Source organism: Scyliorhinus canicula, chromosome 4, assembly GCF_902713615.1.
Source record: "Scyliorhinus canicula chromosome 4, sScyCan1.1, whole genome shotgun sequence".
NCBI classification, from domain to species: Eukaryota; Metazoa; Chordata; class Chondrichthyes; order Carcharhiniformes; family Scyliorhinidae; genus Scyliorhinus; species Scyliorhinus canicula.
In genome coordinates this window covers 59440053-59455584 of record NC_052149.1, presented here as the reverse complement: position 1 = coordinate 59455584, position 15532 = coordinate 59440053, and the positions used below count along the sequence as shown (strand labels likewise).

The following is a 15532-nucleotide window of genomic DNA, read 5'->3' as shown; positions in this document are numbered from 1 at the left end:
AGTCAGCTACATTATAATTGTGGTGGCCTTTATTCTAAACCCAATAATACTAGGGATGCTTGCAATTGCCACTGAGTTTTTGGCCCGGTAAGTTCTCTCAGGAAGGTGGCTTTAGAACATATTAAACAACAGGTAATACCAGTACTGTGAAATACAAGGGATCTCTTTGATAATGGTATAGCTTTCTGGCACTGCTATAAATGTTATTCATGAAGGCCCACCGTCTCAATTTCACACCTCACTTGAGGTGTGGTGATCGTCAGGTTAAATCACCACCAGTCAGCTTCCATCTCAAAGGGTAAAGCAGACTACGGTCATCTGGGACTATGGCGAATTTACCTTTAGTATAAATGTGGAAAAACTTGAATGGAATATTAAAATATAGAATTGTTATTATGCAGTGTAATGTTGAAAGATAAGGGTTTTTTTTGGGTCAAAAGCCAACTATTCACATTTACTTAAAAAAAAAACTGGCGGAATTTTTAAACAGTGTATAAATGAATGGATGATTTGCCTAGCTTTGGCAAGAGAAAAGAGTCTCCAGGGCAACCCTCATTATGAAAGTCAGTACAGGGATAAGAAGTTACTCAGCTGAGAAAGGAGGCAATCAGGAGTGGAGAATAGTTTTGGACTGATTCTGGACAAATTAACTCCCACCTCAAGGAGCAATGTAAAGAATAATCATGGTGGGGTTTTCAGTTGTTTTAAAAGTTAAAGTGGAAACCTTTCTGTAGTCTGAGTTTAAGTTGCCTACAAAAAAATAATGTTTAGTAACAGTTTGTTGCAGTAAAAATCTTAAAACTGGAAGTCTTGTCATGTGATCCATCCAACCATTCATTGGAAATTCTACGGTATTAGTCTCTACGGGAGTTGTTGCATTAAGATGCACCTCTGGATCCTTATGTAATAGCAATTAGAACTGTATGCACCAAGCTATTAGAGTATTTTGGAAACATCACAGGCGGAATTCTCCGCTCCCCACGTGGTGTGGGAGCATCGTGGGAGGGCCTCCCGACATTTTTTACGCCCCCCCTGGCGCCCCCAGCGATTCTCCCCCCCCCGGCTCGGAAAAATCTCCGCTCGCCATTTTTCACGGCGATTCTCTGAGCCCGATGGGCCAAGCGGCCGGCCCTTCACGCCCGTTTCACCACGGCAGCAACCACACCTGGTCACTGCATTCGGGAAACGAGCACCAGATGCCCGTTTGGGACGGGAGCACCACGACTGTGCTCGGGAGGGGACATGCCCGCGATCGGTGCCCACCGAACGTCAGGCCAGCATCCAAAACGGACACACTCTTTCCCCTCCGCCGCCCGGCAAGATCAAGCTGCCACGTCTTGCTGGGCGGCTGAGGAGAAAGACGGCCACCGTGCATGCGCGGGTTCGTGCCGTCTGCGCAATGAAGTCATCCGCGCATGCGCGGGTTGGAACCGGCAACCCGCGCGCGCGGATGACTTCACATTCTCGGCGTGACGAGGTCGCTGCCGAGAAAGACGGAGGCCCGCTCCTAGCCCCCCGGGTGGGGGTGAATTAGGTGCGGGGAGCGGGCTCCGAGGCCATCGTGAACCTCGGCCGAGTTCACGACGGCCTTCACGAATTCGGCCCCCTGCGGAGAATTCTGCCCCATACTTCTCAGATACAGTGAGCAGTATTTTGTAATCTGAAGAATATCACATATTAAAAAACAAAGCAATACTCATTTCCATCAGTGGTCTGAAGCTTATTTTTGTAACAATTTTGGTAGACTTTACAGATGTAAATTCATATCCAAACCTCAACAATAACTGTGGCAGGCAAAGCAGCCACGGAGAGCTTTCCGCAAAGGTGCCAGATTCTTGGTTCTCTCATCTTAAGTGACATTGCTATAGCTCTTTGGAGTCAAAATGTTTCCCACATAATAGTAAATACAAACATGAGGGGCGAAATCGAACGGAAAAGTTTTGAAGTGTGGTAGCGAGCAGGAAATGCCGAGTGTTTCCCAACAGTCAACTTGGCAAGGCCGTCACCGGTATCTAATGTTAATTAAGGAACTTAATGACAGCCCATGGCATTTGCACCGTAAATGACTGCCCTGACGGCTTACGCCTCAAATGACTGCCCTGTCGGCTGATTCGCTGGGACTGTACTCGGCAGCTCCCTGCTAATGAAGATGAGCAGCACTCTATCCGATCCCGCAGAGTAAAGCCCTGTCAGCACGCAGTTGTGCCACCAGATAGACCAGCTCCACGATTCGAGGCTGCTGACCTGGTCAGACTGATGGACTTGGTCGATACCCTGTGTCTCTCCCTCCCCTCCTCCGCCAAGTGGCTTGGGGAGGGTAAGCCACAGAGCAGCCAGTGCTGCCTGGGGGACAGTGGCAACAGCCACCAATGCAGAGAGTGTGACAAGGAGTAGCGTTACCCAGTACCACAAGAAGCTCAACAACCTCCATGGGGATGCACGGGTGAGTTGGTATCATCCCCCTGGCACTGGTCCCACCTGCTGAATCCGGAGGCAACTCCCACATGCCCTGGCACCGCTCCTTCCCGACACAATACAGTGATGTGCCCCAGCACAGTTTGGCATTCACCAGCAACCCCATCTGTGCCCAGCAGTGGTGCACCTGCCTGTCCCCCGCCATGCCTTCCTCCTCTCACGAAGCACAAAGCGTTTGGCTCACAATGCCCATGTCCCCGCAGGAAAAGCTAGCCCACAACAGGGGGAAATGGCTCAGAGGGGCGGCAGGGTTTTGAACCTCACGTTTCTCACCCCGTGGAGAACATGGAGGTGACTGAGGACAGATCAGTTACCGAAGTAGAAATTGGCCACCGCCGCAGAGGTGAATATTCACCGGCGCCCACCCAGATGTCCTGTCACATTTCAGTTGTTCATGCCAGGATGATGATCCTTCCCTCCCACTGACCACATGTCCATTCTCCCACAGGATCGCCATCCGATGGTGCCAGCCATCCCAGAGCCCACTCCCCTGCTCCCAAAAAGAACAGGGAGAACAGCTGAGCCCCAGGACCACCTGGGGCTGATGCAGTCGATAGGGTGTGGCCATGAGATTCTGAGGGGGATGTCACCAACACTCCAGGTGGTCCATAACAAATTGGAGGTGATCCAATGGCTACAGGTGCAGGTGACTGCACCAGCGATGTGTGGCCAACACTGTTAGCGTGGCGAGTCTGGAACATGATGCTAGCACCATTTAAGTGGTGTTGCTCAGTCAGTGACAGCCATGGCTGAGTGTCTTGAAAGCATGTCCGAGGCTCTGGGGGGTGTGTCCCTGACGCAGGTGGACCTTTCGGAGGCCCTGCGAAGCATGGCCCAGTCTCAGGTGGGTATTGTGGAGGTACTGCGGAGCATGTCCTAGTCGCAGAGAACCACGTCCCAGATGGGGAGGGGGCGGTGCCAGGGCATGTGGTGGTTGCCTCCGGAGTTAAATTTGGCGAGGCACTGCAGAACGTGGCCAGGTCACAGAGCTGACACCATAGTGCAGACATTGGAGAGCCGCCAGGGCCAGCAGAGCCAGATGGCGCAGGGATATCCGGAGCTCAATCCAGCTGATCCTCCATCCGAGGTGACCCACAGGGTTATAGAGACACCGATCAGGAGTTCGGAGTGCTGGATTCCGACCCAGATCCTCCCTACAAGGAGACGAAAGCGGTCAGTAGCTCTCCCGAGTCCAACCCCCCGATAAAGGTGCATCTTGGGGTCAGCTTATGGAACAGGGTGGCACTGCAAGGCATGTGCCACCGCCAAGTCAGATGGGGCCCTCCAGAGTACACCCGCCATGGGGCATCATAGGCCACAGGATGTAGTAATCAGCAGCTGCTCTCACCTCCGGTTGTGGGGGAACGGCTAGATGTAGTGGCAGAGCACGGAGGGCTAAGCAGAGAAGAGGATCACTCAAGAGGGCAGAGGGGGTGGAGTAAGAGAAAGGTGGCCGGCACATCGAGGGCTAGGGATAGTTAAGAGTCACAATTGTACCACATTAAAACACGCTACACCCGAGACATGTGAAGCCTCTGTTACATCATTCCGCACTCTGGGAAGGCTTGCAACCTCCTCACCTGTTACCCTCTGCCCTCCCCCGGCCCCCCAGGCTTCCTGCTACTAGACCTGCCAACCTCCTCACCCCACCCGAAGGCATACTATGTGCAGGTGATGGGTGTGAGCGGCTCACCGCAGACAGGCAGGAGTCAGACTATGGCACAGCAGCAGAATTCAGCTCACAGCAGGTTATCACCACCCTCCTGCCTTTTATATTGACCCGCTGACAGTGCCGACACAGGCCCATCACCCTGAAGTGATGTAACACAGACCTTGGGAGGGTGGAACAGGGCAATTGGGAGGGTGAAAAAGGGGAACCGGGGAGAGATGTCAGATGATGCCACGGCCTATGAGGGCTTCACTGGCCCCCGGGCATGCTGGGCCTTCGCAGCCACCTGTCCTCCACCCTTCGACTGATCTTCCCCTGACTCGCCCTTCAGCCCTTCCTGGCCCAGCCCCTCCTCATCCACCTTATCAGAACCGCATTTTAAGCAGTCCGAAGCACCACTCAATGGCATTCCAGGTGGCCACATACGCCTCGTTATATCAGATCTCCGCATCGGTCACCAGCCTTCGTACTGACGTCTTCAGCCAGGTTCTATGCCGGGGATCTCGGACTGCCGTAGGAAGTAGCTGTCGAGCACACTCCCGGAGAAGCGTGAACATACATGCATGATCTTGAGCTGGTGGTCGCATACAAGTTGGACGTTTGGGGAGTGGAATCCCTTCCTGTTAATGAAGGGCAACCCCGACAGCCCAGTGCACACATTGTAACATGCATGCCTTCTATTACCCACTGGAGCGGAGGCATCCCGGCAATCACAGAGAGACCTGCTGCCTGGGCACCTTGATGGTTTTGGCGCAGGTCAAAGTTTATGTAGTCGGCTGCCTGGGCAAGCAGGGCATCGGTGACTTCACGGATGCACTTGCGGCCTGTTGGTTTAGGTACGCCACACAAGTACCCACTCGAGGCCTGGAATGATTCTGAGGCGTAAATGTTCAGGGCTGCAGTGACCTTGGTGGCCACCCAAAGTGGGTATCCTCCTCTTCATGGTGCCAAGTCCGTATGGCACAGGTGTTGCATTGTCCCCTTGTAGAGACAGCTTCCCACAGCACATGCTGTCCATCATCTTTTCAAAGGACTAGCAACGCCTGTACACCGTGGGTCGTTGCTGGCCTCCCTCTCTGGGTCCCTCCCCGGCATGATGGATGGCCAGGTCGTCAGGGTGTGGGGTGGGGCCCTGCACATGGGCCACCACCTCGAGCCTTTGTCGTCGTTGCTGCCGCTGCCTTCTCCGAAGTTTGGCCCCTGGACTGCCAACACCTCCGACAAACCAGCTGCTGCAGGGTCCAAGATATAATGTATCTGTAAGGAATTGGAGAAGGTGAGGGACTGACAACCAGCTACAGCTTCCACCACGGTACCCTCGGATCCCCCAAGCCTACCTGACCATCCATCCCTCAGGGTGCCATCCAACACTCCCTGCATATGCACAGCAGTGACCTCTGGGCACCGGAACTCAGATCCTAAACCTCTGGGCCTGCTAGAGGTGGAGGCGAGGGTCTGGCATGCCGGGAGGACCAAAAAAGCCCTCATTCTCGACTACTTCTCAATGGTTGCGGCCATCATCTCTCCCCACCTGACCATTTCCCACTCCGCTGCACCAGCCTCAGTATTCAATGGATCATGTCATGTCTCCAGCAGCCTCTGTATTCAATGGATCATGTTCTGTCATTTCTGACCACTCCAACATGATTTTTCTTACTCCCCTTTCATCATTCCAAAGGAACCGTTCCCTCCACAATACAGTGGTTCACTCCTGTCACCTCTAACATCCCCTCCTTTCCCTCGGGCAGATTTCCATGCCAGCGTAGAAAATGCAACACCTGTTCCCGTTGCACTATCCAAGGTGCCAACAGTCCTTCAGATGAAACAATGAGTTACTTATATTTCAGTTTAGAATATTACTATATTCACTGTTCACATGTGGGAGACCAAACACAACACAGACTGAATGAGTACTTTGCAAAACACCACCATCCAGTTTGCAAGTGCAACCAAATTGTAATCCAACTGCCACAGTAATCCAATGAAACTCAACGAAAACTTAATGGTCTGCATCTCATCTTTTGACTGTGCACTTTACAGCCATCTTGACTCAATAATGACTAACAATTTTAGTCTGTAACCTCCCCACTCCCATATTTTAATTTGTTTTAGTTTTTTTCTTTCTTGTTTTCCTCTTATTTGACTTTTTGAAGGTGCTGTTCGGGATCCTATCATTCATATCTCGTCTGCACACATCTTCTGTTTCTTCACTTATCCCACTACCACTCCTTTTGGCCTTGCATCATAAATCCCTTCCATCATTTAATCCCTCCTGCCCTCCACTCTATCCACAGATCCACCATTTTCTTCTTCCCACTGTTTCCCCTTTCACCTGCTCAAAACCTATTGTACTGCTAACTTTCCCCAGTTCTGATGAAAGGTTACAGACCTGAAATGCTAAGTCGATCTTTGCTTCCCAAAGATGCTGCCAGAGCCGAGTACTCCCAACATTTCTGTTCTTATTTCAGAATAAGGATTTCTTTCTCCTGATACCACTTGAGACACAGTAGACACATTTCAACTTGTTGCAAGCCTGGTGGACTCAATAATTTTTAAGTTACAAAACAAAAACGCTCTAAGTTTGATTAGTACACACACAAACGATATAGCATTTCTCAAAGAATTAATAAAAATGGCTTATACATTTCTGTTTAAATGAAAAAAATGAAATGAAAATCGCTTATTGTCACAAGTAGGCTTCAAATGAAGTTACTGCGAAAAGCCCCTAGTTGCCACATTCCGGTGCCTGTTCGGGGAGGCTGGTACGGGAATTGAACCGTGCTGCTGGCCTGCCTTGGTCTGCTTTCAAAGCCAGCGATTTAGTCCTGTACTAAACCAGCCCCTAGCCCACAGCCCCCAAATATTAAAATTTTAAAAATAAATTGCACTGTTCAGTTCATATGCTGGATATTCTGCATCTCACCTGTGCTTACGGCAATGCTAACACTTTTTTTCATGTGAATTCCAGGAGATGTCGGAGTTTCCATAGCAACAAATCCCACTTTTGTCTCTGGCTGTGGTGAGGCATTAGAAATGCCGATACTTTTTGAAGAGCAATGCGTCACAGGAGTTGTAACACCACATTGCTGCGTGCTCAGAAGTCGCTGAATCTGAGTAAAGCAAACATTCAAAAGTTAACTAAAGAATACAAATGATTTATTGGGTTTTCACAAAGCTTTAGTATTTTGAAATATTATCAGGTTGAAGGATTGATACCCTTACATCAGTTTGCTTTTGACATGAGGGTCTAAACGAAATCAGACTGATTGTCTGATATGGAATACATGTTCTTTTCCCTGTGGACGAGCATCATTTACCCAAAGGCCACAGAACCAAAGGGCAGGTTGACAATAATCAGCACTGTATGCCTCTCACATCCCCAGAACACAACTGGAGTTTAACCAAGTCAAAATGCTTGCACAGTTCACATCCATCAGGACCATTGGTTTGCAGCATTATTCGGAGTACAATTTAAAAAATCCCAATCCCGAGTTGACTCTACGTTTAACAACATTGAGTCAGGATTGTTAGTCAATACCATGGTCAAAAGTTATGGTTTTATCTGTGGCAGTTGTTAGATCATTGATTTAATTACAGAAGTTCAGCTCAGTTGCAACGTGCTATCACTAGTTACCTTGGAACTGATGCAATTCATCCCCCTCCATCATCATCATATACATGAAAGTTTCTATAATGGCAACAAATACTATGGGCAACAAATACTATGGGCTGGATTCTCCATTTCAGCGGCTAATGCCGCTCGAACAGGGAATTTGTGGGAGGTTTGCAATGGAAAAATTGGCATTGACCCCTCACCAATTCTGGGACCGGTGAGAGGTGAGCAGCGGCACCAGGTGAAACTCCCAGCTCCAGCACCGAAAACGACCGGAGAATGGTCAGGCCCCAAGCTGCGCATGCACAAGGCTGATGACCTGCAGCACTAGTGCATGCAACATGGCGCCAACCATTCGTGGACCTAACTCGCCATCCTTGACCCCCCTGGCCACTCCCCAGGAGCCCTCGCGGAAGCCCACCCCCAGGCAGCGGTAGGGATCCAGGCTGTGTGGTGGCGTTGGACATAGTCCAAAGCCACCACGCCGGGTTCCCAACCGCTGAGACCACCATGTCGATTGCGGTTAGGAACACGGTCCATCGGGGGCGGAGCATCATGGGAGGGCTGGCCGATGACACGCCAATGCCGTCCAATGGGGCGCACCGCTATTATGCCATTTCCAAGGGGCAGGATTCTCTGCCTGATCGAGATTACGGTATCGACGACAGGCAACAGAGAATCCTGCCCATGATCTGAGAGACTCGCAGATTTCAGTTCCAGTAAGGTGTGCAATAATGTTACCTCATTGGTCATGCAGTATATTGAGTAAATCTGCTGTATTATCAGAATAGGCTAACTACTGTCATTTTCAGGTTTCCATGGCACCATGGTAAGCAAAAAAACCAAACCATGCTCCAGAATCTGGAAGATCAGTCAATGCATTAAATTTGCTGGAATGAAAATATTTTGAATCAATGGCAACTATATAACATAATATAATACTCTTTATTGCCACAAGTAGGCTGACATTAACACTGCAATGAAGTTACTGTCAGCCCCATGTGCCGTAAGCTACAAAGTTCACAAACTCAAGTTATATCAGGCCAACATACCTTCAGATTGAGACTGGTTGCCTACGTAACATTGCCCTTGATATTTACATTTCCAATAAAACAATTTCTTGCTTATCAACTTTGCTACTTCTAGACTTGATGATTGAGTTCATCCAAAACTCTGCTGCCCAAGTCTTAACTCGCACAATACCCATGCTCACTCATCCACATGGACTCGGTCAAGCAACCTCTTGCATATCTTTGTTTTTAAATCTCTCCATGACCTCATCCCTCCCTGTCTCAGCAATTTCCTGTAAACCCAACCCCAAGTTCATGGCTTGCCATGCTGCAGTGATCTCTGTGCTCCTATATACAGACATCTCAAAGCACAGAAGTAGCACCATCTGCAGTGTTTTTGTAAAATCCTCCAAAACCAGTGGCAAGAAAGGTGGTCCAACAGTAGCATTTTATGCCAAGGTAACTTGCCGAGCATCGAGGCACTAATCTCTCAAAATCACCTCCACTTGGCAGGTCATGTCGTCCATATGCCGGACGCCAGATTCCTTAAAACAACTGGTCTATTCAGAACTCAGCACGAGACTCCAGGAGGGCAATGGCAACAATTTAGACATCCTCAAAAGCATCCTTCCAAAGATCAAAAAGCCCCACTATGCACAGTCCTTGGCTCATGACCGACTAAAATGGAGGTTTATTCTGGAAGGCACTAGACAGAGAAGTTGTCAGCAGTATGCAGAGGCGAAATTAGGGCAGCAGAGACCTCACAAACTTCCAAACAACTCAGCTGCCCAACCAGTCAATCAGCACCTGCTCAACAGGAGTCTGCGGATTGCTCACAGGACTCATCAGCCAAATCAGAATTAATCAAACCTGGAGTGGAAGCAAGACACCCTCGATCTTAAGGGGCTGTCCAAGAGGAATTTTCCAGCTCCACAACCCTAAGAATTAGCTGCCCTAATTCTGGCCTCTTGAGCAGCTCCAATTTTAAAGGCGCCACCATCGATGGCTCCATCTTCAGCTGACATAGGCTCTAAGCTCTGGAATATCCACCCTGTGCCGCTCCATCTTTTTATCTTGCTTTTTCACTGAAGATGCTCTTTAAAGCCTTTTTCTTGACAAAGCTTACATGGCTTGATGCCATACCATGTTTTCTGATCTCCCCATAAGCGCTTGGGGTATTTTATTACATTAATGGTTCAATTTAAATACAAGCTGTTACCATTGCCAATGAACAACACACGAAAATATGACATCCAAGGCAATTGTAGATGTTCTGGTTATTTCCCTTATGGGCAGGGAATAAAGGGAGAATACGACAGAATGAAAAAGAAACTATCGTCAACTCCTTACCTGAGCCTGAAGGAGCTTCAGTTGTCTATCCTGTTCCACTAGAATTTTGTAAGCATCAACGGGCAATCCCATTGTTCCATTTCCTTCTCGGTCATGGTCCAGTCTTCCCATGGGGAAGTGTAAACACGCAGAGGGAACTGTGCACATTTTACACTGGTTTGGCAGCGATATATGGGAGCCTCCAGATGATTTCATCAAGCTGCTGTTTGGAGGTGAAGTGCTTCCTACTGGTCCAGGTAAACCCTTGTTTATTGGACTGTTATTCATGCACAAAGTACTACAGTGAGAATTTGGTAAATAAGTTGGAGTTTGTTGGCATGGCACAGGGCTACAGTCATGACAATTAGGTGAGTGGACCCCTTTGGAGCCATACGTTGGGATATTTCCTTGCCAATTAGCATTTATAGAAGGCCCACAGCAGGGTCCATGATGCTGGCAGCAATTGCAGTAACTAGTTGGATACGGTGTATGAAAATATGGCGGAAACCCTAAAAGCTGCATTTCAGGAGAAGGAGATGTAACATTAGGAGTGTGTTGTAATGACTGTTGAATGCATTTGTTGGGAGATGTCCCTTGTGATTGTCTGACATTGGACATGGATTGCCAGCCTCGAGGAGAAACCCCTCCTTTACTCAAACCAGTCTTTTTTATTGAATCGGCTGTGTCAGTGGACATAACCAACTTAGGTTGGTCTATAGAAGTGTCAGGTGAAGGTCCACTTGGTGGCGTAGAACAGGATGATGATGATGATCCAGAACTCTTCCTGACAAAATGGCCACCTTTCTGATGTTGCTTTGCTGGTCTTTCTTTCCAAGCCTTGACAGATGCTGCTGATCCATGTGAAAGAGTCAGATTTTGCTTTGAAGGAGGAAGTATAACTTGAGATGTCACTCTCTGCTGCCCATTTTCAGAAGATTCCTTGATTGAGTTAAAAATTCCAGATTCTCCACATGTTTTTGTTGTCTGTTGCGGCTTATTTTGTTGAGGTCTTGTCGCTGTAAATTTTGACTCGATAAAACTTCCATCAAATACAAGTGATAGCTCAGGTACAGAAGGATAGATTCTTGGAAACTAATTTAACAGAAAGAGAGATTGTAATAATTTTAATATACACCCTGGAAGTTAAGGCAGATAGCAACTTCTAAGATGGACATGAGAGTCATACAGTTTGACCATTACATACATAGAACATGCTAAGCCCCTATAATATAGTACCATTTAAAAATCACAGTTCATTTTAAGCCATGTGGCTCAACCAATGGTCTACTTTGCATTGCACTTAGTGCTAGGGATTTTTTAAAAAAACACCAATTCTGATGCATACAATTGGAATATGGTCAAATTTCCAGCACATGCTGAAAATATGCCTCAAAATCTTTCCTCTGCACCTCTGCCTCAAGTGCATATTTATATTCTTGGGTTGTACACCTAAATGGTTGAAGATGAAAATAGGCTGAAGGGCTGGCCACAAGAGGGTTATTTAACATTTACAGGACCACAGCCATCTTATGGCAAGAATAAATTGCTACAGTCCTTTAAAAGGAACAAGATTCCAAGAGAAGAAAATCGTTCTATTAACAGGGGACATAGCTAGTAAATTTTGTTAAAAGTTAAGACCTGGAGTTTGCTTGTTCTGTCTTTGAGGCTCAAAATGTGGGGTTTTCCCAGCACCATTCCTCTATTAGTCACAAGCTTGTTTTACACATTTCAGGAGACAGTTACAGGGTGGATGAACAATGTGCAATGTTGTGCTACTGACTGGAATGAGTAATATTTCAGCCTTTTCTCATGCTTCTCTTTATATTTCGTACTTTTTAAACCTAGACTAACCAATACTATCACATTCTAGTCCAAATACTAGTGCTGAAAATGTCCCATGTAATTATCTTTTTAAATACACATCAAGAGTATTAAACGTATAGTAATTAATAACCTTTTGGCCAACAGGATGTGGACTTGGTGTTGGTCGTGGAGATAGGTCCTCTTCCTCCACACCAGAGTCATTGTCACCAATAGGTATCTTGTTCGAAGCTAACTCACACCGAAGGCTGCAAAATAAATGTTTAAAATTGTAATCAGGTTTATTTATAAATGTGGAAAATCTCGAACTGGTACACAGACTTAAAGCAACAGAGATTTGCAATAATCTCAGCCCCAAAACTCCCAACTTGCCATACTGCTTCCAATTGAACTTTAAAAAATCCAGCTAATAAAATGTTTTGCTCAAATCTTACTTTCAGGAAGAGGAGCGAAAAGGCGGACCTGGAGGAGTTGGGGGGGGGATAAATACAGCCCGAGGAGCACAGCCCACATCATTCACCTTCAGGAGGAGCGGAGAGGCAAGCCTGCAGGAGATACTCGCGGAGTGGGGAGTGGATAAATGCAGCCTATACGTGGCCTATAGCATTGACCTTCAGGAGGAGCGGTGAGGCAGACCTGCAGGAGATACTCAAGGGAGTGGGGAGAGGGAATATCTAGCCTGCACATCTTTGAACTGCGGGAGGAAACCAGAGGACCCAGACGAAACCCTCGCAGATACGGGGGGAATATGAAAATTCCACACAGACAGTAACCAGAGGTCAGAATTGAACTGGTTCCCTGGTGCAGTGAGGCAGCAGTGCCAACCACTGTGCCACCGGGCCTTATTCGCACGAACACCAGCAGTGGGGGCCCATTAGAGTTGTCGAATCCAGGCCAAATCCAAACCTCCCAAGAATCTTAAACAGATATTCCCTCTCCACCATATTAAATTACTTTTTGGTATCTAGGGAAACAATTACCTCCGGTTCAGGGACCGGGGAGAGCTGACTAGTGGTGACTTAGCCTGAGGGTCACCACACCTCAGGCGAGAGGCAAGGTTGAGAAGGCAGGCCTTCATGAATAACCTCAGCCAGTACGGCAATTGAACCCACATGATTGATCTCAGCTGCATCGCTAACCAGCTGTACAGCCAATTGAGCTAAACATACAAAAAGGAAGAGAGTAACTGAAGTCAATGTTGATCCCTCAGAGAACAAGACAGAGGAGTTAATAATGGGGAACACAAAATGGCAGAATCACTAAATCAATATTTTGTTTTGGTTTTTACAGTGGAGGACACTAGAACCATCCCAATAGTAACAAGTAATGCAGAGGTTGTTGAAATGGGCGAATTTAAAACAATCACTATCACCAGGGAAGAACTGCAGTGCAAACTACTGGGATTAAAGGCAGACAAATCCCCTGAGCCTCGTGGCCTACATCCTAGGGTCCTAAAGAAAGTGGCAGCAAAGATAGTGGAGGCATTGGTTATAATATTCTAAAAAAGAAAAAAGGTTGCTCTAACACTCCTGTTCAGAAAGGGAAAAAGTCAGTAGGTAGGAACCAGTTAATTTAACATCAGTCGTTAGGAAGTGGTTGGTATCTCTTATTAAGGAAGTAGTAACATGGCATTTGTCAAATCAAAACACAATCCACCAGAGTCAGTGTGGTTTTACGAAGAGTAAATTGTGTAATTTTCTAGAGTTCTTTGAATATGTAACAAGCAAAGTAGATAATGGTGGTCCTGGAGATGTAGTAAATCTGGACTTCCAGAAGCTATTTGAAAAGATGCCGCACAAAAGGTTAACTTACAAGGTGAGATCCCATGGGATATGGGTTAACATAGCTAGGATAGAGGATTGGCTAACAAAAAGCAAGCAGAGAGTGGGGATAACTTGGTCTTTTTGTGGTTGGCAGGCTGTAACTAGCAGTGTGCTACAGGATTCGCTCCTGGAGCCCTAACTATTTACAATTTATATCAATGACTTGGATGCAAGGACAGAAAGTACTATAGCCAAATTTGGAAACGACATTAAAATCGGTGGAGAGGTGGGAAAGCAAGTTGCAATGAAGGACTCGCCGTTGCCCGCCGCCAATATCGTAATTGGCGATCGGCAGAGAATCAATGTTTACGACTGAATTGGGGGCGATTAACGTTTTCGGATGCTCTGCCCCCTCCAAAATGTCATCATCGAGGAGTACGCCCGCATGTCGTTGGGACGGCCTCCGGACGTTACCTGAAGGCCCTCCCCGATGCTCCGCCCCTATGGGCCGAGTTCCTGACTGCGCGGGGCAGATGTGCTCTCAGTTTTCATGAACCCGGTGTGGCAGCTGTGGACTGTGTCCAGCGCCACCACATTCGGGCGGGAGCCGTGCTGCTGGCTGGAGGGCTTCGGAGAGGTGGACACTATCTGGCAGGTCGGGTCCGCGTGCAGCTGGCGCCATGTTGTCCGGCGCGACTGCTGCAGGTCGTCGCCGTGCGCATGCGCGGCCATGGACCAGGCAATTCCCCATGCGTTTATATCGGGAAGGCTGTGCGTCGGAGGATCGGTGAGGGACCGGCACAAACCTTTTTGTTGTAAAACCAGACACATCCTCCGGACATAGCCTCAAAATTGGAGAATCCAGGCCAAGAAATTTTACAAATGGATATGGATAGGTTTGGCGAGTGGGCCAAAATTTAGCAGATAGAATTTAACCTGGATAAGTGAGAGATTATCCATTTCGGTCGGAGGCATATAAAGGCAACTTATTATATAAATGGAGAGAAACTTCAAAATGCTTCCGTGCAGAGTGATCTGGGTCCTCGTGCATGAATCTCAGAAGGTTAGTATACAGGTGCAGCAGGTAATAAGAAGATCTAATTGAGATATACACAAGATGCTAAAGGGGATTAGCAGGGTAGACTTCCCCTTTTTGGACACCCTAGAACAGGTGAGAGTTCAGACTCACGGTAACATGGTTGACTCTTAACTGCTCTGTGAAGTTGCTGAACAAGTCAGTCGTCTCAAGGACAATTTTTTTAAAAATAAATTTAGATTAGCCAATTATTTTTTCCAATTAAGGGGCAATTTAGCGTGGCCAATCCACCTACTCTGCACATTTTTGGGTAGTGGGGGCGAAACCCACGCAGACACGGGGAGAATGTGCAAACTCCACACGGACAGTGACCCAGAGCCGGGATTGAACCTGGGACCTCAGCGCCGTGAGGCGGTTGTGCTAACCACTAGGCCACCGTGCTGCCCTATCTCAAGGACAATTAAGGATCAGCAACAAATGCTGGACATGCCCACATCCCATGAAAGAATGAAAAAGAGAAAATAAATAGCCGAGGTTCCAACACCATATTAAGTTAAGCAAGGGTCCAAAGCGAAAGAAGTGATCCTCCCAGTCTCCTCCAGAGATCATCCTCATAGACGCAAGCCTTCAGCCAATTAAATTCATTCCACATCGTAAAACAGCTGCATATACTGGACACAGGAAAGGGTCTGGGGAACAACAAAAATCCCACAGTAGTGCTGAAGGTCTGTAGAATGAACTGCCCATTTAGCCAAGCTGTTTCAGGTAAATGTCAATGTTATAGCTCTACTACATGTGGAAAATTGCCCAGGTATG

General features: G+C 47.6%; 1 protein-coding gene across 1 annotated transcript in view; it reads right to left on the bottom strand.

Moving 5' to 3' along the window:
• Positions 1 to 15532, bottom strand: part of stil (STIL centriolar assembly protein) — a 72146-nt gene that overhangs the window by 10265 nt on the left and 46349 nt on the right. Inside the window, exons 10-12 of the mRNA XM_038794313.1 lie at positions 12051 to 12165; positions 10118 to 11188; positions 7068 to 7254 (exon numbers count right to left, since the gene is read on the bottom strand). Of these exons, the coding sequence (XP_038650241.1) occupies positions 7068 to 7254; positions 10118 to 11188; positions 12051 to 12165 (1373 nt within the window). The remainder of the gene's footprint in view (positions 1 to 7067; positions 7255 to 10117; positions 11189 to 12050; positions 12166 to 15532) is intronic.